Source organism: Carcharhinus amblyrhynchos, chromosome 9 (genome assembly GCF_965287045.1).
Source record: "Carcharhinus amblyrhynchos chromosome 9, sCarAmb.v2.hapA, whole genome shotgun sequence".
NCBI classification, from domain to species: domain Eukaryota; kingdom Metazoa; phylum Chordata; class Chondrichthyes; order Carcharhiniformes; family Carcharhinidae; genus Carcharhinus; species Carcharhinus amblyrhynchos.
In genome coordinates this window covers 15,235,266-15,258,467 of record NC_137332.1, presented here as the reverse complement: position 1 = coordinate 15,258,467, position 23,202 = coordinate 15,235,266, and the positions used below count along the sequence as shown (strand labels likewise).

General features: G+C 42.6%; 1 protein-coding gene across 1 annotated transcript in view; it reads right to left on the bottom strand.

The window, feature by feature from the left end:
* hfm1 (helicase for meiosis 1) overlaps positions 1-23,202 on the bottom strand; it is a 126,688-nt gene that overhangs the window by 76,793 nt on the left and 26,693 nt on the right. The window contains exons 6-15 of the mRNA XM_080196461.1: positions 21,022-21,069; positions 20,431-20,501; positions 15,301-15,433; positions 7,177-7,328; positions 4,428-4,505; positions 4,046-4,201; positions 3,735-3,935; positions 3,557-3,645; positions 388-431; positions 202-303 (exon numbers count right to left, since the gene is read on the bottom strand). Coding sequence (XP_080052587.1) covers positions 202-303; positions 388-431; positions 3,557-3,645; positions 3,735-3,935; positions 4,046-4,201; positions 4,428-4,505; positions 7,177-7,328; positions 15,301-15,433; positions 20,431-20,501; positions 21,022-21,069 — 1,074 coding nt within the window. The remainder of the gene's footprint in view (positions 1-201; positions 304-387; positions 432-3,556; positions 3,646-3,734; positions 3,936-4,045; positions 4,202-4,427; positions 4,506-7,176; positions 7,329-15,300; positions 15,434-20,430; positions 20,502-21,021; positions 21,070-23,202) is intronic.

Sequence of the window (23,202 nt, the reverse complement as noted above, 5' to 3'; positions counted from 1 at the left end):
GGATCTCTGCAGTCTCTGTGTCTTGCTATCATTCGCCAATATATTGGGCAGAAAAAGGTGCAGATCACAGGGAACATGAGAATTCCTTTCTTGAAACTAAGAAACTATCCAATATTAAACCATATGAAATCAATTTAAACAAAACTAGCCGAATAAGGAAAATAACACCCAATCCCAAAGACGATACAAAATATGACTTACATAGTACTGGTACATCTCCTGCGGTAAAAGCAGCTTCAGTAGCTTTCCTATCGGACAGATCCATACCAGCATGATGATAACCAACTCCATAAATTAAGAGCTCTATTAAAATTCATGTATAAATTTCACTTAATATTAAATACATATATTTCTCCTCTTCAACCATTCAAAATATAAACATCTTACCTCGGAGCTTTGTATCCTTTATTGAGTTTGTGTATTTTTGCAATCTAATGAATTGAATAAAATTAGATATATGAATAAATTCAGAAAATTATTTGTTTAAATCAAGTAAAAAGATCTTTTTTAAATTCAGAATAATTAAATTTTCAATTCTCTAAGTTGCAATGCAAATAGAAGACACATTAGTCATATTAGTCTATAGCATTTCAGATAGAATATTTAGCTTTGCATTATCTTTTATAGGAGTTGAGAGAACAATCCACCAATCCCACAATGGCTTTATCCTTCAGAGTTTGTAAGATTTTCTTCACTCCATTACATTCTTTAAACCTTATTTTTATAAAATATATCCTTACAAGCATTAAAAAACATTGCTTCTTGTACAAGTTGCTTAACAAATCACTCAGCACACAATATTTTCTCTATCTTACATCCAGCCAAAATGAGATGTACGAATGGATTTAGTGTGACAAAAGGTATTTCTTTTACCTCAAGCTTTTTCATTCCAGTTTATTTTAATAGCCAACATTTTAATGTTGTTAAACTAGTCCAAAGGACAAGATAGAATGATAAGAGATTTCATGCAAACTTTGCCTTTATTTGTATCTGTTTTACTACTTTACCACAGCAAAATACGGCACATTGTTGTACTGTAGCTTGAGGTTTCTTTCAAGTTCAATAATTTGAACTTATCATTCAAATATGGGGGGGAGGGGGGGGAGGTGTGTGTGTGTGTGTGCGCGTGCGTGTGCAGGGAGGTATAATTCAGATGTTAGAGGGAGGTTTTTCACGCAGAGGGTTGTGGGGGCCTGGAATGCACTGCCAAGTAGGGTGGTGGAGGCAGGCACGCTAGAGTTGTTTAAGGTTTACTTAGATAGGCACATGAGCAGACTAGAGATGGAAGGATACAGGAGACTGTTCTAAATAAGGATCAAGAGCCTTGGGACGTTCCTGGGAATCAATCAATTCCTATGGACCTTCCAACATATTTTATGGCTCACTTGTCTTACTTCTGAGCTTCTGGGGATTCCATGAATGTCTGTACAAGTTGTGCATGTTTATTGACGTCTTTTCTTTTAATCCACAGGTGATTCAGTTCGCCTTGTTGTCTAACAAGGGGCATACACGCAGTGGGTTGTGCGAGGACTGCTCTTGGATGTTGCTTCGAGAGTTGCCTAGTGCTTCACGTCGTTAGTGTACGCTTAAACTGGACCATCTGACGGGCAACATGACAGCTCAGTGACTATCACTGTTTGCTGTGCACAAACATGGATTTGGGTCAGTGCCTGTGGGAGTTTGCACATTCTCCCCGTGCTTGCATGGGTTTTCTCCGGGTGCTCAGGTTTCCTCCTACACCCCAAAAACGTGCTCTTAGGCTTTGTCCCTAAATTGTCCCTCAATTAGTCATCCCTCAATCTGGTTATGGTTCCTTTATTGTGGAGTCCAATAGGCGTAGACAAAGGTCGTAGGTAGAAGAGGGCACTCACAATGTTAAAATGGCAGCGCGGGCTCGTTGGGCTGAACGGCCTGTTTCCCGTGCTGTGTTGTTCTTTGTTCTATTTGCAAGTTCACTGGATCCAAACTCAAGTCCGTGGGCCCGATTTTACAATTTTCATTCTAGGTGCTGAATCTGGGTGCAATTCAGATCCGACTTGGAAATCTGCTCTCAGGCACCCCCATCAGCACATAGCCTGAAGAAAAAGCCACGAGTCTGAATTGCGGTGGGCGGGTCTTAGCACGCCCAAAATGATCGGAGCCCTGAACTGAAAAAATTTGAAAAATGCGCCCCTGTCACATCGCTTCCAGGCTGCAAAAAGTGGATAAAGTGGCCCAAGAGCAATGGCCCCCACAGACATCATCCCCACTCCCACAACATAACTGTCCCCCTTATTCAACCACACCCCTTGCTACCCAGACCGATTGTGAGCCTCTGCCCCTTCCCCCTGCTACCGATTGCCTGCAGAGTGACAGCGGACCCCCCTGCCCCGCCCCCCCACCTGCACCAGAGATGCATTTGGCCTCCCTCCCAGTATATTTCACATACTCACAGCCGAGTAGTTTGACAGTTTCATTAATTAAGTGCACGTGCACTATTATAGCTGTGGAATCCCTTGTCTCTGCTGCCTGTACTTGCAAAATCCACCGAGGTATATATCCAGGCCTTTATTAAAGTTGTGTAATGAAATATATACGTGCATGTACAAATAACCATTGCTTGGTTCAACAACCTTTGCAATTGTGTTTAGCAACAACCAACTTGCAGTAAATTCTAACAGCTGCATTTTCAAGTTTAGAAGATAATAGGGAAATGGTATTAAGGTAATTTCTACTTCTTCTGAACTTACTGGTGGAGGAGGAAAAAAAACAACATTCATAGCAAATGAAATATAATCTAAGTAGCATTTATAACAGGAATGATCAGAATTGGAAATGTGATTGGATAGAATTAACTCCTTCCCGTCCCCCAGAATGTTCAAGCCTCCCCCCTGCAGGCAATGATCTGGTCTCCCACCTCGCATACCAGACAACAATCTGGCCTCCCTCACCACCCCGCGCCCCAACACCAGACAATAATTTGGCCTCCCCCTCACCGCAACGATCTGGCCTCCCTCTCCCACCCCACCAGGCAATGATCTAGCCTCTCCGCCCACCCCCCCACAAGACAATGATCTGGCCTCTCCACAACCCCCCCACCAGCAGAGAATGATCTAGCTACCCCCCACCCACAATGATTGGGTCTCCCTCCTCCCTCCCCACCACCAGAGAATGATCTGGCCCGCCTCCCTCCCTACCCCTCACCACCGATGTGAGTCAGAGAGCCGTTCGAAGCTCTGAACTTACCTCTTCAGAAGCTGGAGTGCCAGAAACAGATCTTTGCCGAGCAGGTCAGTTTCGTGCCGAATCTGGGTGTGCGAACGTGGTGGTAAAGGGAGGAATGCTGGTAAAGTTGGGCAGGCAGCCCACTAATTCAATTTAAATGCATGCAAATCCATTTAAATCGCCGTTGCACCCATTTCGGGCACGAATCGGATCACAGCCATTTTCGGGCCTTGATAAAGTGGGCATCTACGTGGATGTGGGTGTGGATTATGTTAATGGATTCACAGCCTTTTACCAAATTTTCCCATAAAATTGGGCCCTATATTTTAAAATGATTTGAGAAAAATATTACCTTTGCTTATGTTCCGTGGTCATAACAAATTTGGCATCCTTTGCAAGTATGGATGCCGCCTGTTGCACACCTTTCCTTGTAGCACAAAACTGAAAAGGTAATTTTTAACTGTTAATAATACATTAGTAATTATTGGTAAAAGAACAAAAAAATGAATCAGAATTAGAATAATAAATACCACCAAGGCAGGTTTCTGCTCAGAGTATGTCTGTATAACGCTAGCCATTCTGTAATTAAGAGATAAGTCAAACTTGAATTCAGTTTGAGTATTGGAGCAAGGAAACCCAAGAACAACCTTGCGGAGCTTTACTGGTCGATAATTTTCATCTATTTTCATGGAAATTCCTGGTCCTTTACCATCAGATAACCATTCTGCAATCTTAGGAAGTAGAACAAAAATGCAGAAATATATTAAAACATTCATGGACAACATACAAAACTTTATTTATGGCACATTAATTTTATTTGGTGTGATGTGTGTACACTTACATCCTTAACATTAGGAATTGTTGCGGAAACTGCTACAAATCTCAACGTTTTATCAGGTTGATTAGACACACGTGAAACTGCTAACTGAACCGTTTTCATTCTGCTAACTACAACTTCAAGGGTTGCACCACGACATTCATCTTTCACAACATGTACCTAGAATAATAAGTAATTGTCACTTGAAATTGTAAAAGATAGACATGAAAGTCCAATGGGAATAAAATAACATGCGTTTTCTTCAAACCTCTTTGCATTTTGAATGTCCACAATTCCTCAGGAGTAAAAACATTGCTAATCCAGTCAAAAAACAGCAAATTGTAATGTCACAATCTACCAACTTATAAGAACTGTAAAATCTACAAGACAAGATTGAGATCTTTACCTCATCGATAAGGAAAAGCCTTACGAGCTGCACCAATGAGTTATCTCTCCATTTTCTGGTCATAGTGTCCCATTTTTCCTTAGAAAAATATATTTAGGATGTGAGCTCAAACAGCACCCTTCCATATAAAGTAATATTATTCCATATAAAGTATATTATAAGTTGATTGGAATAGTTATAACTATCTTGGAGTACAATTAATTTTGTCAAATGGTTGCAAACAGATTCTAACCAAAGATTATTGACCCGAAACATTGGCTGGGATTTTCCAACCCCATCACAGCAGGTTCCCTCGTGATGGATGTGGCACCAGAAGATCCCATTCGTGGCCGTGGTCAGAAAACCCCAGCCATTAATTCTCGTTTCTCTTTCCACACCTGCTGAATATTTCCAACAGTTTCTGCTTTTATTTCAGATTTCCGGCATTCACGATATTTCATTTTCTCATTATTCCATGTCTCAACAAAATATACTTTACAACTAGGAAATGTCAACACTGTAGTGACATTGACAGTATGTATAAATTGTATTAAGAGACACAAGACTTCTAATTTAGTTAAATTTACAAATATTTGCTTGCAGGTGTTCTGTTGTGCTATTTTGTTCCTAGCAAAGGTGATGGGGAGGCGATAGCCAAGTGGTATTATTGCTATACTATTAATCCAGAAACTCAGCTAATGTTTTGGGACCTGGATTCGAATCCCATCACAGCAGGTGGTGGAATTCGAATTAAATAAAAAAATCTGGAATTAAGAATCTATTGATAACTACGAAACCATTGTCAATTGTCAGAAAAATCCATCGGGTTCATTAATGTCCTTTAAGGAAGGAAATCTGCCATCCTTACCTGATCTGGCCTACAGGTGACTCCAGAGCCACAGCAATGTGGTTGACCCTCAGCTGCCCTCCAAGGGCAACTAAAGATGGGCAATAAATGCCAATCAGCGACATCCATGTCTCACGAATGAATAAAAATTAGCAGAGATTTATGAAATACTGACGTCAAAATCATAGTGTAGTCAATGGGCCTTAATGCTGTGGGAGGTCAGCAAACAAATAGCAGAAACTCTGACCACAATCTTTCAAATATCCTTGGAGTTGTGCCAGAGGACTGGGAGGTTGTCAATATTATATTGTATTATATTATATTGTAAAGTATGAATGGGATAAAGCATGTAACTACAGTTAATCTAACATGGGTAGAGGGTATACTTCTAGCTGCCATAATATGAAGTAAAATTAATACTCACCAAACGCAGGTTAATCAAGGACAAATTTAAGGGATCTCTTTGAGAAAATGATAAATTGGATTCATAATGGAAAGATTGAAGATATTTCAAAGGTGTTTCAAAAGATGTCATTCAGGAAACTTGTTGATAAAATGAAAGGGAATGTGCCATAATGAATAAGCACTTGATTGAAGGACACCAAAGAGAGAATGTGGTCGATTGACATTTTCAAACTGGGGGGGAGCATAAACACCAGGCGTAATTCACCAGGGATCAGCATTGGCTCCACTGCTCTGCTCAATATATACATGTATATAAGTAATCTGGACTTGGTTCTACAGATATACAATTCTTTTAAAGTTATAAAATTACAAAGAAAAAATATGTGGGATGCCAGGTTTTATGAATGGCAGCACAGAGTACAAAAATAAAGAATAACACTAAGCCTATACAACTCATTGATTAGCTTTTGGCTAAAATATTGGCTAAAATCTTCTGTCTTTGTTTGTGTCTGGGATTTTCCAGTGCTGCTGAAAATAAGTGGAGTTTTGGTTGAGATGTCAAATTTTTCGTTCTCACTCACAATGGGCTCCACCATGGATTAGATCAGAGAATGCCACCTATTGTGTCCAATTTCAGGTCTCCTTATTTGCAAAAGATGCCCGGGGCAAGGAAAGGCTGCAGAAGGAATTCACTATGATGTTGCCAAGGATGAGAGGCTTTGTCTTATGGAGACTGGAGAAACTGGGCCTCTTGTCATTATGTAAAAAAGGTTAAGAGGAGATCTAATAAAAGTTTCAAATTATGAGAAGTAACCTGGAAGAAACTATTTCCAGTCAGCAACTATACTTAAGATTACCAAAAAATGGAGGCTGTTAAAATTTGTTTTGTTTCAGTTATTAGGATACAGAATGTCCAACCAGAAATTACGGTAGAAGCATGAAATGTAATTAAAAAATAAAGACTTGAAAAAAATAGAGGTACAGAAAAGTCCTGGTGAATGGTGTGTGTGTGTGGTTCCTACAGAGAGCCAGCAAATGGGCTGAGCAACTTCTTTCTATGTTGCAAATTTCAATGTTCATTAATTGTATTCCTGCGGTTCTAGAGATTCCCGTAAGTGTTATTTGCTATGAACAACATTACTCTCTTGTCCAGAAATGCTGTAACCATGTTGCAAAGTATAAACTAGAATCCTTTTAATGTGAAAATGATAATAGTGAGAACGTTTTCTTTTACAGATATTGTCCACTTCGTTACCATTTCAAAAGTACTTAATTGTGAAGTGCTTTGAGAGGTCCTGATGCCATGAAAAGCACTACATAAATGCAAGTTCTTTTTTTATTTAACAGTAATGAATGCTGAGAAATAAACTGGGATTTTAACATTTCACGAAAATAAACTTTCTCAAAACAGCTGCTCATTCCAACAGTTGCTGATACTCCTCCCTTAGCGTACATAACACTTTTATATTTTTTACTGTTTGTACTATTTAATCTGAATTGTTCAGGGCAGATACCTACAGGAGTAGTTAGGATAATGTGGGCATCTTGAATCTCAAAATAGTCATCCATCTCTGTGTCTCCAGTGAGCTCTTTGCAGTTCAGTCCAATAGGTCCAAACTTTTCCTTCCAATCTTCATGTCGCTGATTACATAAGGCCTTGATTGGAGCCACTTAGGAAATGAAAGATATCATCACTTATCTTAAAGGGAAGTCATGGAAACAAATTGGGTAGGTTTCCTCTAAAATTAACTGATGAAGAATACGCTTATTGCTCACTACACATTACTGTATCCACTTTGTAGCTCACTATTATTCTCCAAATTCTCCCCATGTCTGCGTGGGTTTCCTCCGGGTGCTCTGGTTTCCTCTCAGTCCAAAGATGTGCAGGTTAGGTGCACTGGTCATGTTAACTTCTCCCTCACTGTACCCAAAAAGGTGCTGTGGCAACTGGGTGATTTTCACAGTAACTTCATTACCATGTGAACGTAAGCCTCCTTGTGACTAATAAATAAACTTTACTTTTACTTTTACAAATGGTCCTCTTAATCCTGCTCTTAACAAGTGCCAAAGGGAACAACTTTAATTACTTATGCTGTTATAAAAATGGCTAAGTTATAAGCTGTCAGGGTAATGTATTCCCTGCAAGAAAAGTGGAGAAAATTATTTCAACGTTTGTTTAATATAAAAATTTACTTCAGGCTGCTGTAATGTACCATTGTAATATGTAACAGCATAATAGGAAGCAGTAGATTCAGGTCAAAGAGACAAGTTCTTAACTTCAGCCACATAATTTAAGGGCAATAATTTATAAAAACTTTGTTTGCAGGGTGGAGGGAAATTTAATAAGAATGGCAGATGATTCAACCTAGCCTCCTTGCAATCTTCTTTTGCCAGCTGGTTGAAGAGCTCATATTTAACAAAATCTTACAGCAAGTTATCAAGTCATTTTTTGAGGAATGTAGTGGAACCTAACAGAGGGGGAAAGTAAATAATTTGAATGGAGAGTGATGATATATACAAGTTAAACTAGCTTACAAATTTGACGTCAATTTCAGTGTGGCTTGCAACTTAGACTTGTAATCTGATCAAAGGATTAAACATGAAAGTCATCAGACTGCATTTTCCAACAAGCTTAACTGAGTCTTTAATGTATGTTGTTTTAATTAAAGCTCTTTACCAAACTATAATAACTTCTGAGTAGATAACATCCATACTAATATATAACTCTGCATTCAGACTTTGAAACTTTGCTATTTCTCAAATGCAAGTAATAGTTTAAATAACAATAACTTTTAATTTAATTGCAGCTTTACCCGGTTTGGAATAAATAAATTTAATGCCACCAATAAATAGCATCTTTAAGACTGGAGCAAAAATGCGATCAGCATTTGCATGCTAATATTGCACAGGATAATGTAAAACCCTTCATCGTGTTAACAAGAATCTTTTTACTCACATAGATGTCCAGGCACACATGAAACAATATTTAAATCAACTGCTTTTACAAGAGACTCAGTTAAAAAATAACCAAAAATCAGAAACTGAATCGCATCATCTAAGTAAAGTTTATTTATTAGTCACAAGTAAGGTTTACATTAACACTGCAACGAAGTTACTGTGAAATTCCCCTAGTCGTCACACTCTAGCATCTATTTGAATCAATGCACCTAACCAGCACGTCTTTCAGAATGTGGGAGGAAACCAGAGCACCCGAGGAAACCTACACAGACATGGGGAGAATGTGTAAACTATATATAGACAGTGACTCAAACTTGGAATCATTAGCGCAATGAAACAGCAGTGCTAACCACTGTGCTACCATGTTGCACATATACAACAATATTTAAATCAACTACTTTTACAGGAGACTCAGTTAAAAAATAGCCAAAGAGATAAGGTAAGTTGTAAGTTTTTTTTTTCCTTTTTTCCTTTGGGTTGCTATAAGGGGTAAATATGAGTGTGAGACCTGTATGTTGTTGCCAATGCAACATGTGGGAGGTCTTGGAGGCTCCTGGCCTGCCAGACATCCACACCTGTGCTCGGTGTGTGGAGTTGCAGGCCCTACGAAACCAGGTTAAGGAGCTGCAAATGCAGCTCGAGGACCTTCGGCTAGTTAGGGAGAGTGAGGACGTTATAGAAAGGAGCTACCAGCAGGTAGTCACACCAGGGCAACGGGATGAGGGCACTTGGGTTACCATTAGGAAGGGGAAAACACGGGTGATGGGGAGCACTCCGGTGGATGTCCCCCTTCAAAATAAGTACTCCGGCCTGAGTACTACTGGGGGGGACAGCTCATCTGAGGGAGGAAGCGATGGCCAGCTCTCTGGAGCTGAGCCAGTGAGCCAAAAAATCAAAAAGGGAAGCAGAAAGGTAGTATTAATAGGGGACTCCACAGTGAGGGGCGCAGACAGGCGTTTTTGTGGACGTAGAAGGGAGTCGCGGATGGTGGTTTGTCTCCCTGGGGCTGGGATCCAGGATGTCTCTGGGCGGGTCCCAGACATCCTGAAAGGGGAGGGTGAGGAACCGGAGGTAGTAGTACATATAGGTACTACTGATGTAGGTAAGAAGAGGGAGGCACTTGTGAAAAAGGACTATAGGGAACTGGGTAGGCAGCTGAGGAAGAGAAAAGCGAAGGTAGTAATCTCAGGATTGCTGCCTGTGCCAAGGGAGAATGAGGGAAGAAATGAAATGAGGTGGAGGGTGAATGCGTGGCTGAGGGACTGGTGTAGAGGGCAGGGATTTCGGTTCCTAGATCACTGGGACCTCTTTAGGGGTAGGTGGGACCTCTATAGTAGGGACGGGTGGCACTTAAATACCAGGGGGACTAGTATCTTGGCGGGAAGACTGGCTAAGGCTACCGGGGGGACTTTAAACTAGAAAGGATGGGGGGAGGGAACTGTGTTGGGGAAACTGGGACGGAGGAGGTTCGCTCCCAGGTAGGGGAGGACCGCAGGCAGTATGCGAGGGAGGTTAGACAGGTGGTGGAGATGGGAAATGCCCAGACTGAGGGGCTGAAGTGTATATATTTTAATGCAAGGAGTATAGTGAATAAGGTAGATGAGCTTAGGGCGTGGATAGCTGTTTGGGATTGTGATGTGGTGGCCATTACGGAGACTTGGATGTCTCAGGGACAGGACTGGGTACTTCAGGTGCCAGGCTTCAGGTGCTTCAGGAAGGACAGGGAGGGTGGCAGAAGGGGTGGTGGCGTGGCACTGTTGATCAGGGATAGTGTCATGGCTACAGAGAAAGAGGATGTCGTGGAGGGATTGTCTACAGAATCTCTGTGGGTGGAAGTTAGGAACAGCAAAGGGTCAAAAACTTTGCTGGGTGTAATCTATAGGCCGCCCAATAGTGACAGGGAAGTTGAAGTGCAAATAGGGAAACAGATTCTGGAGAGATGTTTTAATAACAGAGTTGTCGTGATGGGAGACTTCAATTTCCCAAACATCGACTGGAATATCCCTAGGGTAAGGGGTATAGATGGGGAGGAGTTTGTTAGGTGTGTTCAGGAGGGTTTCCTGACGCAGTATGTGGACAAGCCTACGAGGGGAGAGGCTGTACTTGACCTGGTACTGGCGAATGAACCAGGGCAGGTGACGGATCTTTCGGTAGGAGAGCATCTTGGATATGGTGACCATAATTCTATCTCCTTCACAATTGCGTTGGAACGAGATAGGATCAGGCAGGCTAGGAAGGTGTTTGTCTGGGGTAAGGGGAGATACGAAGAAGTCAGGAAGTTACTTGGACAAATAAACTGGAAGGAGGCGTTCTTAGGGAAAAGTACCGAAGGAAGGTGGCAGATATTCAAGGAATGTGTGTCTGGAGCTCTGAATGACAACGTTCCGATGAGACGAGGGGGTTTTGGTGGGTCGAGGGAACCGTGGTGCACAAAGGATGTGTTGAACCTAGTCAGGAAGAAAAGGAAGGTGTACAAGAGGTTCAGGGAATTAGGAGATGTTAAAGATCTTGAGGAGTATAAGGACTGTAGGAGGGAACTTAAAAGGGAAATTAGGAGAGCCAGAAGGGGTCATGAGAAGACCTTGGCGGGTAAGATTAAGGAGAATCCCAAGGCCTTCTATAAATATGTGAAAGGTAAAAGGATGAGAAGAGAAGGGATAGGACCGATAAAAGGTGAGGGGGGAAAGGTTTGTGTGGAACCAGAAGAAATGGCGGAGGTGCTTAACGAGTACTTCGCCTCAGTATTCACGGTGGAAGCCGATCTGGGAGATTTTGTTATGGATTTGCAGCAGATGGAAAGGATTGAGTACGTGAATATTAAGGAGGAGGATGTGTTGGAACTTTTGAATTCTATCAAGGTAGATAAGTCGCCGGGACCAGATGGGATGTACCCCAGGATTCTGTGGGAGGCGAGGGAAGAGATTGCAGAACCCCTGGCGATGATCTTTGCGTCGTCAATGGAGACGGGAGAGGTTCCAGAGGATTGGAGGATTGCGGATGTAGTTCCTATTTTTAAGAAAGGGAACAGAGATAGCCCGGGAAATTACCGACCGGTGAGTCTGACCTCAGTGGTTGGTAAGCTGATGGAGAGGCTTCTGAGGGACAAGATTTACGAACATTTGGAGAGGTTTGACATGATCAGGAATAGTCAGCATGGATTTGTCAAGGGCAGGTCGTGCCTTACAAGCCTAGTTGAGTTCTTCGATAATGTGACTGAACACATTGACGAAGGAAGTGCCGTGGACGTAGTGTACATGGACTTCAGCAAGGCGTTTGATAAGGTCCCCCATGCAAGACTTCTTGAGAAGGTGAGAGGGCATGGGATCCAAGGGCCTTTGGCCTTGTGGATCCAGAACTGGCTTGCCTGCAGAAGGCAGAGAGTGGTTGTGGATGGGGCTTTTTCTGAATGGAGGTCAGTCACCAGCGGAGTGCCTCAAGGATCTGTTCTGGGACCCTTGTTGTTTGTCATTTTCATAAATGACCTGGATGAGGAAGTGGAGGGATGGGTAAGTAAGTTCGCTGATGACACGAAGGTCGGTGGTGTTGTGGATGATCTGGAAGGATGGCAAAAGTTGCAGCAGGACATAGATAGGATGCAGGACTGGGCGGAGAAGTGGCAGATGGACTTCAACGCGGATAAATGTGTTGTCGTCCATTTTGGCAGAACCAACGGGATGAACGAGTACACTATTAAGGGCAGAAGTCTGAGTAGTGTTGAGGAGCAGAAGGATCTTGGGGTCCGGGTCCACAGGACTCTTAAATCGGCCTCGCAGGTGGAGGAGGTGGTCAAGAAGGCGTATGGTGTACTGGCCTTCATTAATCGAGGGATTGAGTTTAGGAGTCGGGAGGTAATGCTGGAACTTTATAAGACCCTTGTCAGGCCTCATTTGGAGTATTGTGCGCAGTTCTGGTCGCCTCACTATAGGAAAGATGTAGAAGCTATTGAAAGGGTGCAGAGGAGATTTACAAGGATGTTGCCTGGACTGGGAGGCATGCCTTATGAAGTTAGGTTGAGGGAGCTGGGACTCTTTTCCCTGGAGAGACGAAGGTTGAGAGGCGACCTGATAGAAGTTTACAAAATGTTGAGAGGGATAGATAGGGTGGACTCTCAGAGGCTATTTCCCCGGTTTGAAATGGTCGCTACGAGAGGACACAGATTTAAGGTGCGGGGAGGGAGGTTCAGAAGTGATGTTAGGGGTAAGTTTTTCACTCAGAGGGTGGTGAGTGAATGGAATCGGCTGCCGTCAGTGGTGGTGGAGGCGAACTCGCTGGGGTCTTTTAAAAGACTTCTGGATGAGTATATGGGGTTTAATGAGATTGAGGGTTATAGATAGGTCTGTAGGTTGGTAGGTGATGTGGTCGGCGCAACTTGTGGGCCGAAGGGCCTGTTTGTGCTGTAGTGTTCTATGTTCTATGTTCTATGTTAAAATCAGAAACAGAATCACATCATCTATACAGGGCAGAATGAGGCTATTTGGCCCATCGAATCTGCATTGTCTCTCTGAAAGACCATTCTACATAGTCCCACTCCCCTGCCATATTACTGTAACCTTGCACATTTTTTCTTTTCAGATAGCAATTCAATTCCCTTGTGAATACCTTGATCGAAGCTGCTTCCACCACCTTTCCAGGAAGTTTTTCCGGGCTCTAGCCACCCTCTGGGGAATTTGCTTTTCTCACATTACTTTTATTCTTTTTGCCAATTGCTTTGAACCTGTGCCTTCTTGTGTCATCTTCCTGTCACTCAACCAATTTCTTACCCAAGTGTTTGCTTTCCCCTTTATTCCCTGAGTTAGAATTTTGTTCACAAGTCTGTTGCATGGCACTGTATCAAATGCCTTTTTAAATATCCATCCACATCAACAGTGTTACCCTTATCAACCTTTGACAGTTGAACAGTATCAATAGTTGATTTCTTCTGCAACCTGCAGTGATGGAATAAATGTAAGTGAGGATCTGTGTTCATGGTTAAATGAATCCCAGGGAAGAACCATTTATTGTTTTGGTAGTAGTAGTAGTTAGTTTAAATCCTTGTCCACAAGATTGTGGGTTCAATCCATTTCAGGATCTCAGCTCATAATTGACAGTGATTTGCCATTTCAGAACCAAAGGAGATTTGCATTGTTCAAGGTGATGTTAATCTGAAACCCATCTGACAGTTCAGGTGAGTTTTAAAGATCCCCTAGGACTTCATGTTATTCTGTTCTCGCCAGCATTTCTCTATCAATGAATACTTGTGAAAACAGATTAATTAGTCATTCAGCCTACTGCTATTTGTGGGAACTTCTGGTGTGCGAAATGGATACTGTATTAACCTACAAAACAATTCCTACGCCTCAGAATAACAAATGTGATGAACTTTGAGATCTAGTTTAGACTTCAAATAATGTACTTTACCAATACAATTGATTCTTCTCTCAGAGTTTTAATAGAGGTTTGGTTGTAATTATACTGTTTTATTTACAATCCCTTACATGTACAAATTACATGTGACATAAATGATTTCAGTATGAGTTTCAGTAATAAGTTAACTGAACTAATAATCAATAATTGAATACACAGTGTTATACTTTGTTTTTCATATCTAATTTCTAAAATAGTAATAAAGTTTATTTATTAGTGTCACAAATAGACTTATGTTAACACTGCAATGAAGTTACTGTGAAAATCCCCTAGTTGCCACACTCTGGCGTCTGTTTGGGTACACTGAGGGAGAATTTAGCATGGCCAATGCACCTAACCAGCACATTTTTTGAACTGCGGGAGGAAACCGGAGCACCCAGAAGAAACCCATGCAGACAGGGAGAGAACGTGCAAATGCCACACAGTGACCCCAACCTGGGAATCGAACCCGTGTCCCTGGCGCCGTGAGGCGGCAATACTAATCACTGTGCTTCATTGCCGCCCCTATAAGAAAACAAAACGTTCATTCAGGTCATGCCTTACGAGCCTAGTTGAGTTCTTTGAAAATGTGGCTGAACACATTGACGAAGGAAGAGCAGTGGATGTGGTTTACATGGACTTCAGCAAGGCGTTTGATAAGGTCCCCCATGCAAGACTTCTTGGGAAGGTAGGAGGGCATGGTATCCAAGGGGTTTTAGCCTTGTGGATCCAGAACTGGCTTGCCTGCAGAAGGCAGAGAGTGGTTGTGGATAGGTCTTTTTCTGCATGGAGGTCGGTCACCAGTGGACTGCCCCAGGGATCTGTCCTAGGACCCTTGCTGGGGTCTTTTAAAAGACTTCTGGATGAGTATATGGGATTTAATGGGATTGGGAGTTACGGATAGTTCTATGGTTTAGTTCTATGCTTCAAATTAAGGGGTGGTAGTTATAGGACGGATGTCAGAGGTAGGTTCTTTACCCAGAGGGTGGTGGGGGAATGGAATGCCCTGCCTGCTGCAGTTGTAGATGCGCCTAGTTTGGGGGCGTTTAAGAGGTCCGTGGATTTGTTTATGGATGGAAAGGGATTGGTTTAGGTTAGAGGGTCATTGCTTTTTTCTTAATTGGTCGGCGCAACATCGTGGGCCGAAGGGCCTGTTCTGCGCTGTAATGTTCTATGTTCTATGGCTTGGTAGGTATGGATGTGATCAGCGCAACTTGTGGGCCAAAGTGCCTGTTTGTGCTGAAGTGTTCTATGTTCTATTCTTAGGTAAAAAAGCATCAATAGTATTCTTATTAAACTTACTGTATACAATCTTTATAATAGACCATGGCTTTGGAACTTCCATCAGTAATTTGACTATGGCTAGTTCAAACAGTACAGTCTTTCCGGAACCAGTTGGGGAACAAATCACAAAGTTCTTCTCTGTATAAAGTAGCTAAAAAGAATCCATAAACATTTAGATTTAATTGATAAAATGACTAAGATGAGAATCAATTTGACTTTCACAATATATTGCTCAACCTCAATATTTTGTATTCACATGCAAATCTGGTAGCATACACCCGCTGTCAGCACATTTCTTTCCTGACTAATCAAGTGGCTTGGTGCCCAGGAATCAAATTCCAATCCATTGTTCCACAGGATGATAGGATATACAATGGGGCCCCACAATTTATTTTCCCTCATTTGATTTTGCAGCTTATCTGTCTTCAGATTTCAATGAAATGAACAGTATTACAAGACGAAAAACTGGAATGCCTTTGTAGAAATAACATTAAAGGTATGGGATAAATGAATAAGAAATCACAGATGAAATAAAAAGAACACCAAATGGACAAAATAACGAATTGAAATAAATGAAGAAAACTGCTCTCCAAAAATCTTGCGAGGAGAAAGGGAATGGGTTCACATGAATGAATATCTATCATTCAAGAGAGGAGGAAGGGATAAACCAGGAAACTACAGGTCAGTAAGCCTAAATTCAGGTTGGGGAAACTATTGAAAATGATTCTGAGAAACAGAATTCATCTGCATTTGGAGAGGCAGGGATTAATTAAAAACAGTTAGGGGACGTCATATCTGACCAACTTGATTGAATTTTTTGAAGAGGTGACCAGGTGTGAAGATGTCAGGCAGAATATTCTAGCTGCTCACGCCAACAAGATTTTTTGGTCCCACTGCAATCAATGGAGATTTGGCTGAGCGCCAAATTTTCCATCCTTGCTTGCAGAGGTGGCAGGGCATGAACGGCTGGAAAATTCTGGCCAACGGCAATCATTTGACATGGTCTATTTGGACTTCAGCAAGGCTTTTTTTGATAAAGTCCCACAGGGGAGACTGATAGCGAAGGTAAGAGCCCACAGGGTCCATGGTAATTCAATAAATTAGATCCAGAATTGGCTCAGTGGCAGGAGAGGGCGATAGTCGAGGTGTGTTTTTCTGACCATAGCCACTGAGGTCCCACAGGGATCAGAGAATCCTTACAGTGCAGAAGGAGCCATTTGACCCATCGAGCCTGCACTGACAATAATCGCACCCAGCCCCTATACCTGTAACCCCAAATATTTATCCTGGTAGTCAACTTAACCTGCGTATCTTGGGATAATAAGAGGCAACTTATCATGGCTAATTAATCTAACCCACGCATCTTTGGATTGTGGGAGGAAACCAGAACACCCAGAGGAAACCCACGCAGATACAGGGCAAATTCCACACAGCCACCCGAGGCCGGAATTGAAACCAGGTCTCTAGTGCTATGAGGCAGCAGTGCTAACCACTGTGCCAGTGTGCCAGAGCTCTTATATGAATGATTCAGGCTTGAATAATTGATCAATAAGTTTACGGCTATTACAAAAATTGGCAGGGTGATAAATAGTGAGCCTCAGATTATAGGAGGATATAGACGGGCTGGTCAGATGGGCAAATGGAATTCAATCTGGGTAAATATGCGGTGGTGCATTTCGGTAGGATAAACAAGGGAATACATGATGAACAGCAGAATCCTGGGAAGCAATGAGGATATGTGCATGTATACCAGTCCTTTAAGGTAGTAGGGCCAATGGATAAAGTGATTAAGGAGACATATGATATACTTTCCTTTATTAGCTAAGACTTAGAGTTTAAGAGCAGGAAGGCTATGCTGGAACTCTATAAAATGTTGGTTAGGCCACAACTATAATATTGTGTGCAGTTCTGGAATCCAAATTATAGGAGGGATGTGATGGCATTGGAAAGGGTGCAGAGGAAATTTGCCAGAATTTGCCTGGGCTGGAGAGTTTTCAAACTGAATATAGATTGGATAGACTGACTTTGTTTCCCTTGGAGCAGAGGAGACTGAAGGGAGGCATGATTCTGATGTATAAAATTATGAAGGCCATAGATCGACAGGAAGAAACTTTTCCCCTTGATGGAGGGATCAATGACTAGGGAGCATAGATTTAAGGTAAGGGGCAGGAGGTATAGAGGGGATGTGAGGAAAAATATTTTAATTCAAAGTGTGGTGGGAGTCTGGAACTCACTGCCCGAAAGGGTGGTGGATGCAGGGACCCTCATAACACTTAAGAAGTATTTCGATGTGTACTTGAAATGCCAAGGCATACAAGGCCATGGGCCAAGTGCAGGAAAATGGGATTAGAATAGTTAGATGGCTTGTCTTTGACCGGCACGGACACAACGGGTTGAAGGGACTTTTTCTGTGACGTCTATCTTTACAACTAATATAGAAAGATTCAGAAACATGTTTTAAAAATGCGTTTTCTTAGTAAAACCAAATTTTGTCAGTTCAGATTGCTGGAAACAAATGAAATGTTGGTACAATCTATTCCTGTCATTCTCCTTATCATAGGGTCATACAGCATTGAATACATCAATCAGCCCACTGTGCCTGCACAAATACTTACAAAGAGCTATTCAATTAATTCCACTCCCTTGCTTTTTTCCCCACAATCCTGCAAATTCTTATTTTTCTTCTCTTTCTCATTCTCTTCCAAGTTCCTCACTAGGCTTGTTATTATTGCACGTTAAAACCTGAGGAAGAGCCTGAAGTTGACAGTGATAGCTTTGGAGATTGTGGCTGGACTGTTAAAGAAACACCCACCAAGCCTCAATAAGCAATTCAAACAATAGATCCTTTGGAATGCCTATTAAGTACCCAACAGTAACTTGGGTATCATTGTGGTTGATCTGAGCTGAAGCTTTGGGGTTTTTAACTGGGATCATAAACCCACAGGATAGCACTCATTTCCTGATAGTCATCTGTTCATTCCCTTCCTTTAAATAGTAGAGACATTGTGGACTGCTACATAATAACAACATAATCATTGTCTTTTGGGCATTAATATACAAAGTTATATTTGTGAACCATCTGAAAATTCAGGGAATGATATACCTTCCACTTCATATACGCAGCTGGGTTGATGTGTGAAACTCTGATCATCTTCAAAATTCCACCTACAACATGCACTACAGAAAGGCTATGGGTGCCGTCTCAGCTATAATGCTGAAGACCTATTTTTCAGAACAAGCTGTGCCACTATCCAAGCTGCTTCAGCACAACTACAAAACTGGTACCTAACCAACAATGTGGAAAACGGTCATAAAATTGAAGACAACTGCAAGCTGGCCAATTACCATTCCATTAACCTACTCTCAGTTATGAGCTAAGTGATGGAGACAGTCAACATCAGTTTTGTCAAACAATATCAGATTTCTGATGAAAGGTCACAGACCTGAAACATTAATGCGATTTTTCCCTCTCATGTTACCCCCGAATCTGCTGAGTATTTCCAGCCTTTTCTGTTTTTGTATTAACTTGGGTTCACCATTGAAAGGAAACTCAATTAGACCAGTCACATAACTGCTGTGACTACTACAGGAGCAAGTGGTCTGACTCCCCAGAGCCATTTCAATGCCTACAAGGCACAAGTCAGGAGTGTGATGGAACTCTCTACATTTCGTTGGATGGCTACAGCTGCAACAAAACTCAAACATAACACTATCTAGGTCAAAACATTCAGTCTGATTGATTATCCATTTATCACTTTTAACATCCACCATCGGTGTACAGTAGCTTGGTGGGCTTTCTTAGTAAAACTGAATTTTGGTAGGCCACCAAGCCACCATCGATGACACACCTCAAACTTGCAACCTCTGCCATCTAGCAGGACAAGGATAGCTGCTAGACGAAAATACCATCACTTCCAAGCTCCCCTCCAAGTTACACACCATCCTGCCTTGGACATGAATCGCTGAACCTTCATCGTAGCTGAGTCAAAATCCTGAAACCTCCTTCCTAACAGCACTGTAGCAGTACTGGGGGATTCTACAAGATTCACCACATGGACTGCATTAGTTCAGTGGGCAGCTCACTACTACCTTCTCAAGGGCAACAAGGCCTTGATAATAAATACTATCCTTGTCGGTGATGCTTCCGACCAGAGAATGAACTAATAAGCAAACTGGCCCAAGGACTTACTTCCTATAATACATTCCCTTTCCTACATTGGTATGCATAATCTGATATTCATAATCCTTTTATTTTTGTTTTTATCGCATTACTTGCTATATCCTTGCTAATATTTCTTTGCATTAGTAGAGTGTTTTTGGCATTTTAAATAACAAACTACTTTGTTTCATGCCCGTGGTTGTACCCTGACTCCAGCTGGGATTTCCTGTCATGTTTATTATCTCCTTGTCTGGGAATCATAGAATCCCTACAGTGCAGAAGGAGGCCATTTGGCCCAATGAGTCTGTATCAGCCACAATCCCTGTAACCCCATGTATTTACCCTGCTAATCCCCTGGCACTAGGGTCAATTTATCACAGCCAATCCACATATCCTGCACATCTTTGGGGCATGAGAGGAAACCGGAGCACCCGGAGAAAACCCACGCAGACATGGGCAGAACGTGCAAACTCCACAAAGACAGTCACCTGGGTCCCTGGTGTTGTGACACAGCAGTGCTAACTACTGTGCCATCGTGTCAGTTATTCAAGCTCATCCATATCAGTGGTAATCAGTGCCTCCAATACTTTGGTTGTAAAAATAGTCCATTTGAAATTGCTGTGATCCATTTTTCACAAACACTGCATACTCCACAGCTAGATTAGCAAGCTTTGCAACATTTATACCAGTTAAGTGATTTGTTAGTTGCTTGAGAAGTGTTAAAAAATAATCTGTCAGAGTGTTGTTATTGATGGCTTTTTTAATCCCCATTAATGAAATTGCTTTCTTGGGAATCTCATATTTCTAAGTTATGTGTTTTTGCATCATTGTAAGTACGTTGTTAGATTTTGAAAAGTATGCATCCAATGCTCAATTAGCTATTAAAGTTACACTTTATTTTTTGCTTCTCCCACATAGTAATAATTTTTCTAACAAGTGCTTAATTTGAAGAAAGGCAGTATTGTTAGGCTATTTATTACAGTACATACATCATCTAATGCTTTGGATTGTATGTAGTTGAAGTAAGGAAATTCTTTGAAAACGTTTCTAAATTGTATGGCTTTGTACAAACTTGTTAAGGATAAATTCAAAAGCATTTCAATTACAGTACTTAGCAACTAGAAATCCATTAAAAGTTGAATGATTGAATAGAGAGTTTAACTGTGCATTTTCTGTTCTATCTCAACGTAGTCAGTTTTCAGTAGTAAATAAAATGTTATAGCATGTGCAGCTCTTGCCATCTAGTGGTAATGCCTTCTGCAAAAAACAGGAAAGCTTGTATTTACCTTGTATTGTTCTCAGTCATTGTATGATCTTTTAATGCATTTTTGGAATAGTCAACTCATGAGTCTTTCATCCTATTACAATAATGCAATTACAATGATTATATAATACTTGGCTTCATACAGATATTAAACTTGTATTCCTTCAAAATATTGTCCCCAAACTAAACAAAATCAATTTTAAGCTTACAGTATTTCTGCTTACTCCAGAGTTAAATCGCCTAGTTTCCACAAATTAATGATGTCTTTTGGTTTATTAACAGTAAAAAATGTAGCCCACAGAGCTTGAAAGGATACGAATTTCAGTAACTGCCCTCAAAGTTCCTGAACTCCTGCCAGATGCATCTACAAGAAAGAAGAAAATTAAAAATGTATGAAACAACAACTTGTATTTTGATCATGCTTTTAATGTAATAAATGTCTCAGGGTGCTTTGAAAGGACGGTCAATCAAAACATTTGACACTGAGGCCGTGATTCTCCCATCATAACCAGCAACTTTTCTGTCAGGTCACGGTGGGAGATGTGCGTCGCTAGCCTTGAACAGGATATGTGCATGCGCTGGGAACACATGCGCATCTTCCACAGCTGGCGAACAGTCGCCGGTCAGACCACGATGGTATCGGCAGAAAGGCAGGTAAGTAATTTAAACTTTTTTTTAATAGGTTTTAAATATGTTTATTAGTTCATTATTGGGACCTGACATCTCCCACCCCACCAGGAGTACTTCATTCCAGAAGGGTTCAGACTAGCTCCCCACCTTCGGGGAACTAGCGGAAGACCCTGCCGGAATGAAGGGGGCGGACAATCGGGGCTCCCCAGGGGGTTGGACAGCAGGGGGGCAGTGCCCTCAGACATGGACACTTGGCAGTACCAGCCTGTCTCCCCAGTCCTGCCCAACAGACAAAGTGCCCATGCCCAGGGGCGCCTTACTAATGCCCAACAGGCAGTGCCAAAGGGGTGGGGTCCAATGTGGGTGGGGCCTATGGACGATCAGTGGGGGTGGGGGATCCCGCTGCCACTCTGCAGACAGGATCGGTTTGGATGGAGGGAGGGCAGCGATTGGGGCGGGATGGGGGGAGGGGGATGAGCGGACGGGGGGGGGGGGGGGGGGGCAGTGCAGTCTTCCAGTGGCATGCCTCCCGGGGTAGAGTTAGCGCAGGGGGCGGGGTCCACCGGGTGAGGGGGCTGTGGGGAATAGCCACTACTGGGGGGAGGTGGGCTGTGCACTGGGGTGCTCCAGGACAGGGGCCGGGGGAGAGGGTCAGAGCTGGCCTGGGAATTGCTGTGGGGGCCGCGATCGGGCCTTGGGGGAGGCTAGAGAAGCAGCACTGCGGGAGTCCCAGACTGGCCAGCAATTGAACTGACCAACAAACGGGGAGTCTGACAGATCAGGGCCACTGCACATTCACAGATTCCAGAGCTATCAGACTCTGGTGCAAATAGGCCCTGCCCCCTGGGTTTTTAATGAGATTCACGACTAGGAACTCTGCAGTGCACAGAGCACGGAGATTCAAGTGGGAAGCTGAACTGTCAGAACAGTCGGGATCCAGAACAGTTTTCTCACCAATTTATTGCTTTTGGGAGAATCGTCCCGTGTGTTACATTGGGCAGATGACAAAGGTTTGGCCAATGAAATATGTTTTAAGGAGCGTCTTAAAGGAGAAAAGAAAGGTAGATAAATATTAGAGGCAATTCTGGAGCTTTCTGGCTTTGACAGAGTTTTGAACAATCTCAGGGGCGATTCTTCCATCCTGCTATGCCAAATTTTTTAGCACAGAGGGCTGGGAGATGCCAGCAGTGCCCGATGCTCAGGATCCGTGTTGGGCATCCTGGTACGCCAGCACCTCTCAGTACTGGATTTCCGGTGCTTCAACTCCACGCCGGAAATCGACGGAGAGGTGCATAAATTATGACAATTAACATTACCATTTTTTAAAAATCCTATTAGCAGGCCTGGGACTGAAGTCTCTGGGCCTTCTAGCCTCTCACACTCCACTAGGAGTATTTCACTTGAGCAGGGTTTACAGTAGTTCCCCACTTTGGGGAACTAGCAGCCCAACCCCGCTGGTGAAGGGAAGGCAATCAGGGTCCCCAGAGGGTCAGGTGCAGGGGGCCAGGGTGCCTTCTGGGCATTGGCACCCTGGGCCTCTTAGGGCTGGGCCCAGGAATGGTCAGGGAGGTCAATGTTCGGGCCGGTGGGGGAGCAGAGAGCTGGCATTGTGGAGCTCACAGGGCTGGCCAGCGACCAAGCATGCGCCGATCTCGGTAGTGGCAGATTGGTGCATGTGCAATGGGCTGCTCAATGCGCTGATTTCAGCCTCTTTAGTGAGAATAGGCACCATCCGCCCAAAATATTATGATATTCATGCTGGTGGCCTCAGCAGTGCACAGAATGTGGGAGATTCTTTTCTGAAAAAAAAAACCAGCATGAATTACTCCAGTTTTTCTGTGAATTCGACACTTAGAATCTTTTTGGG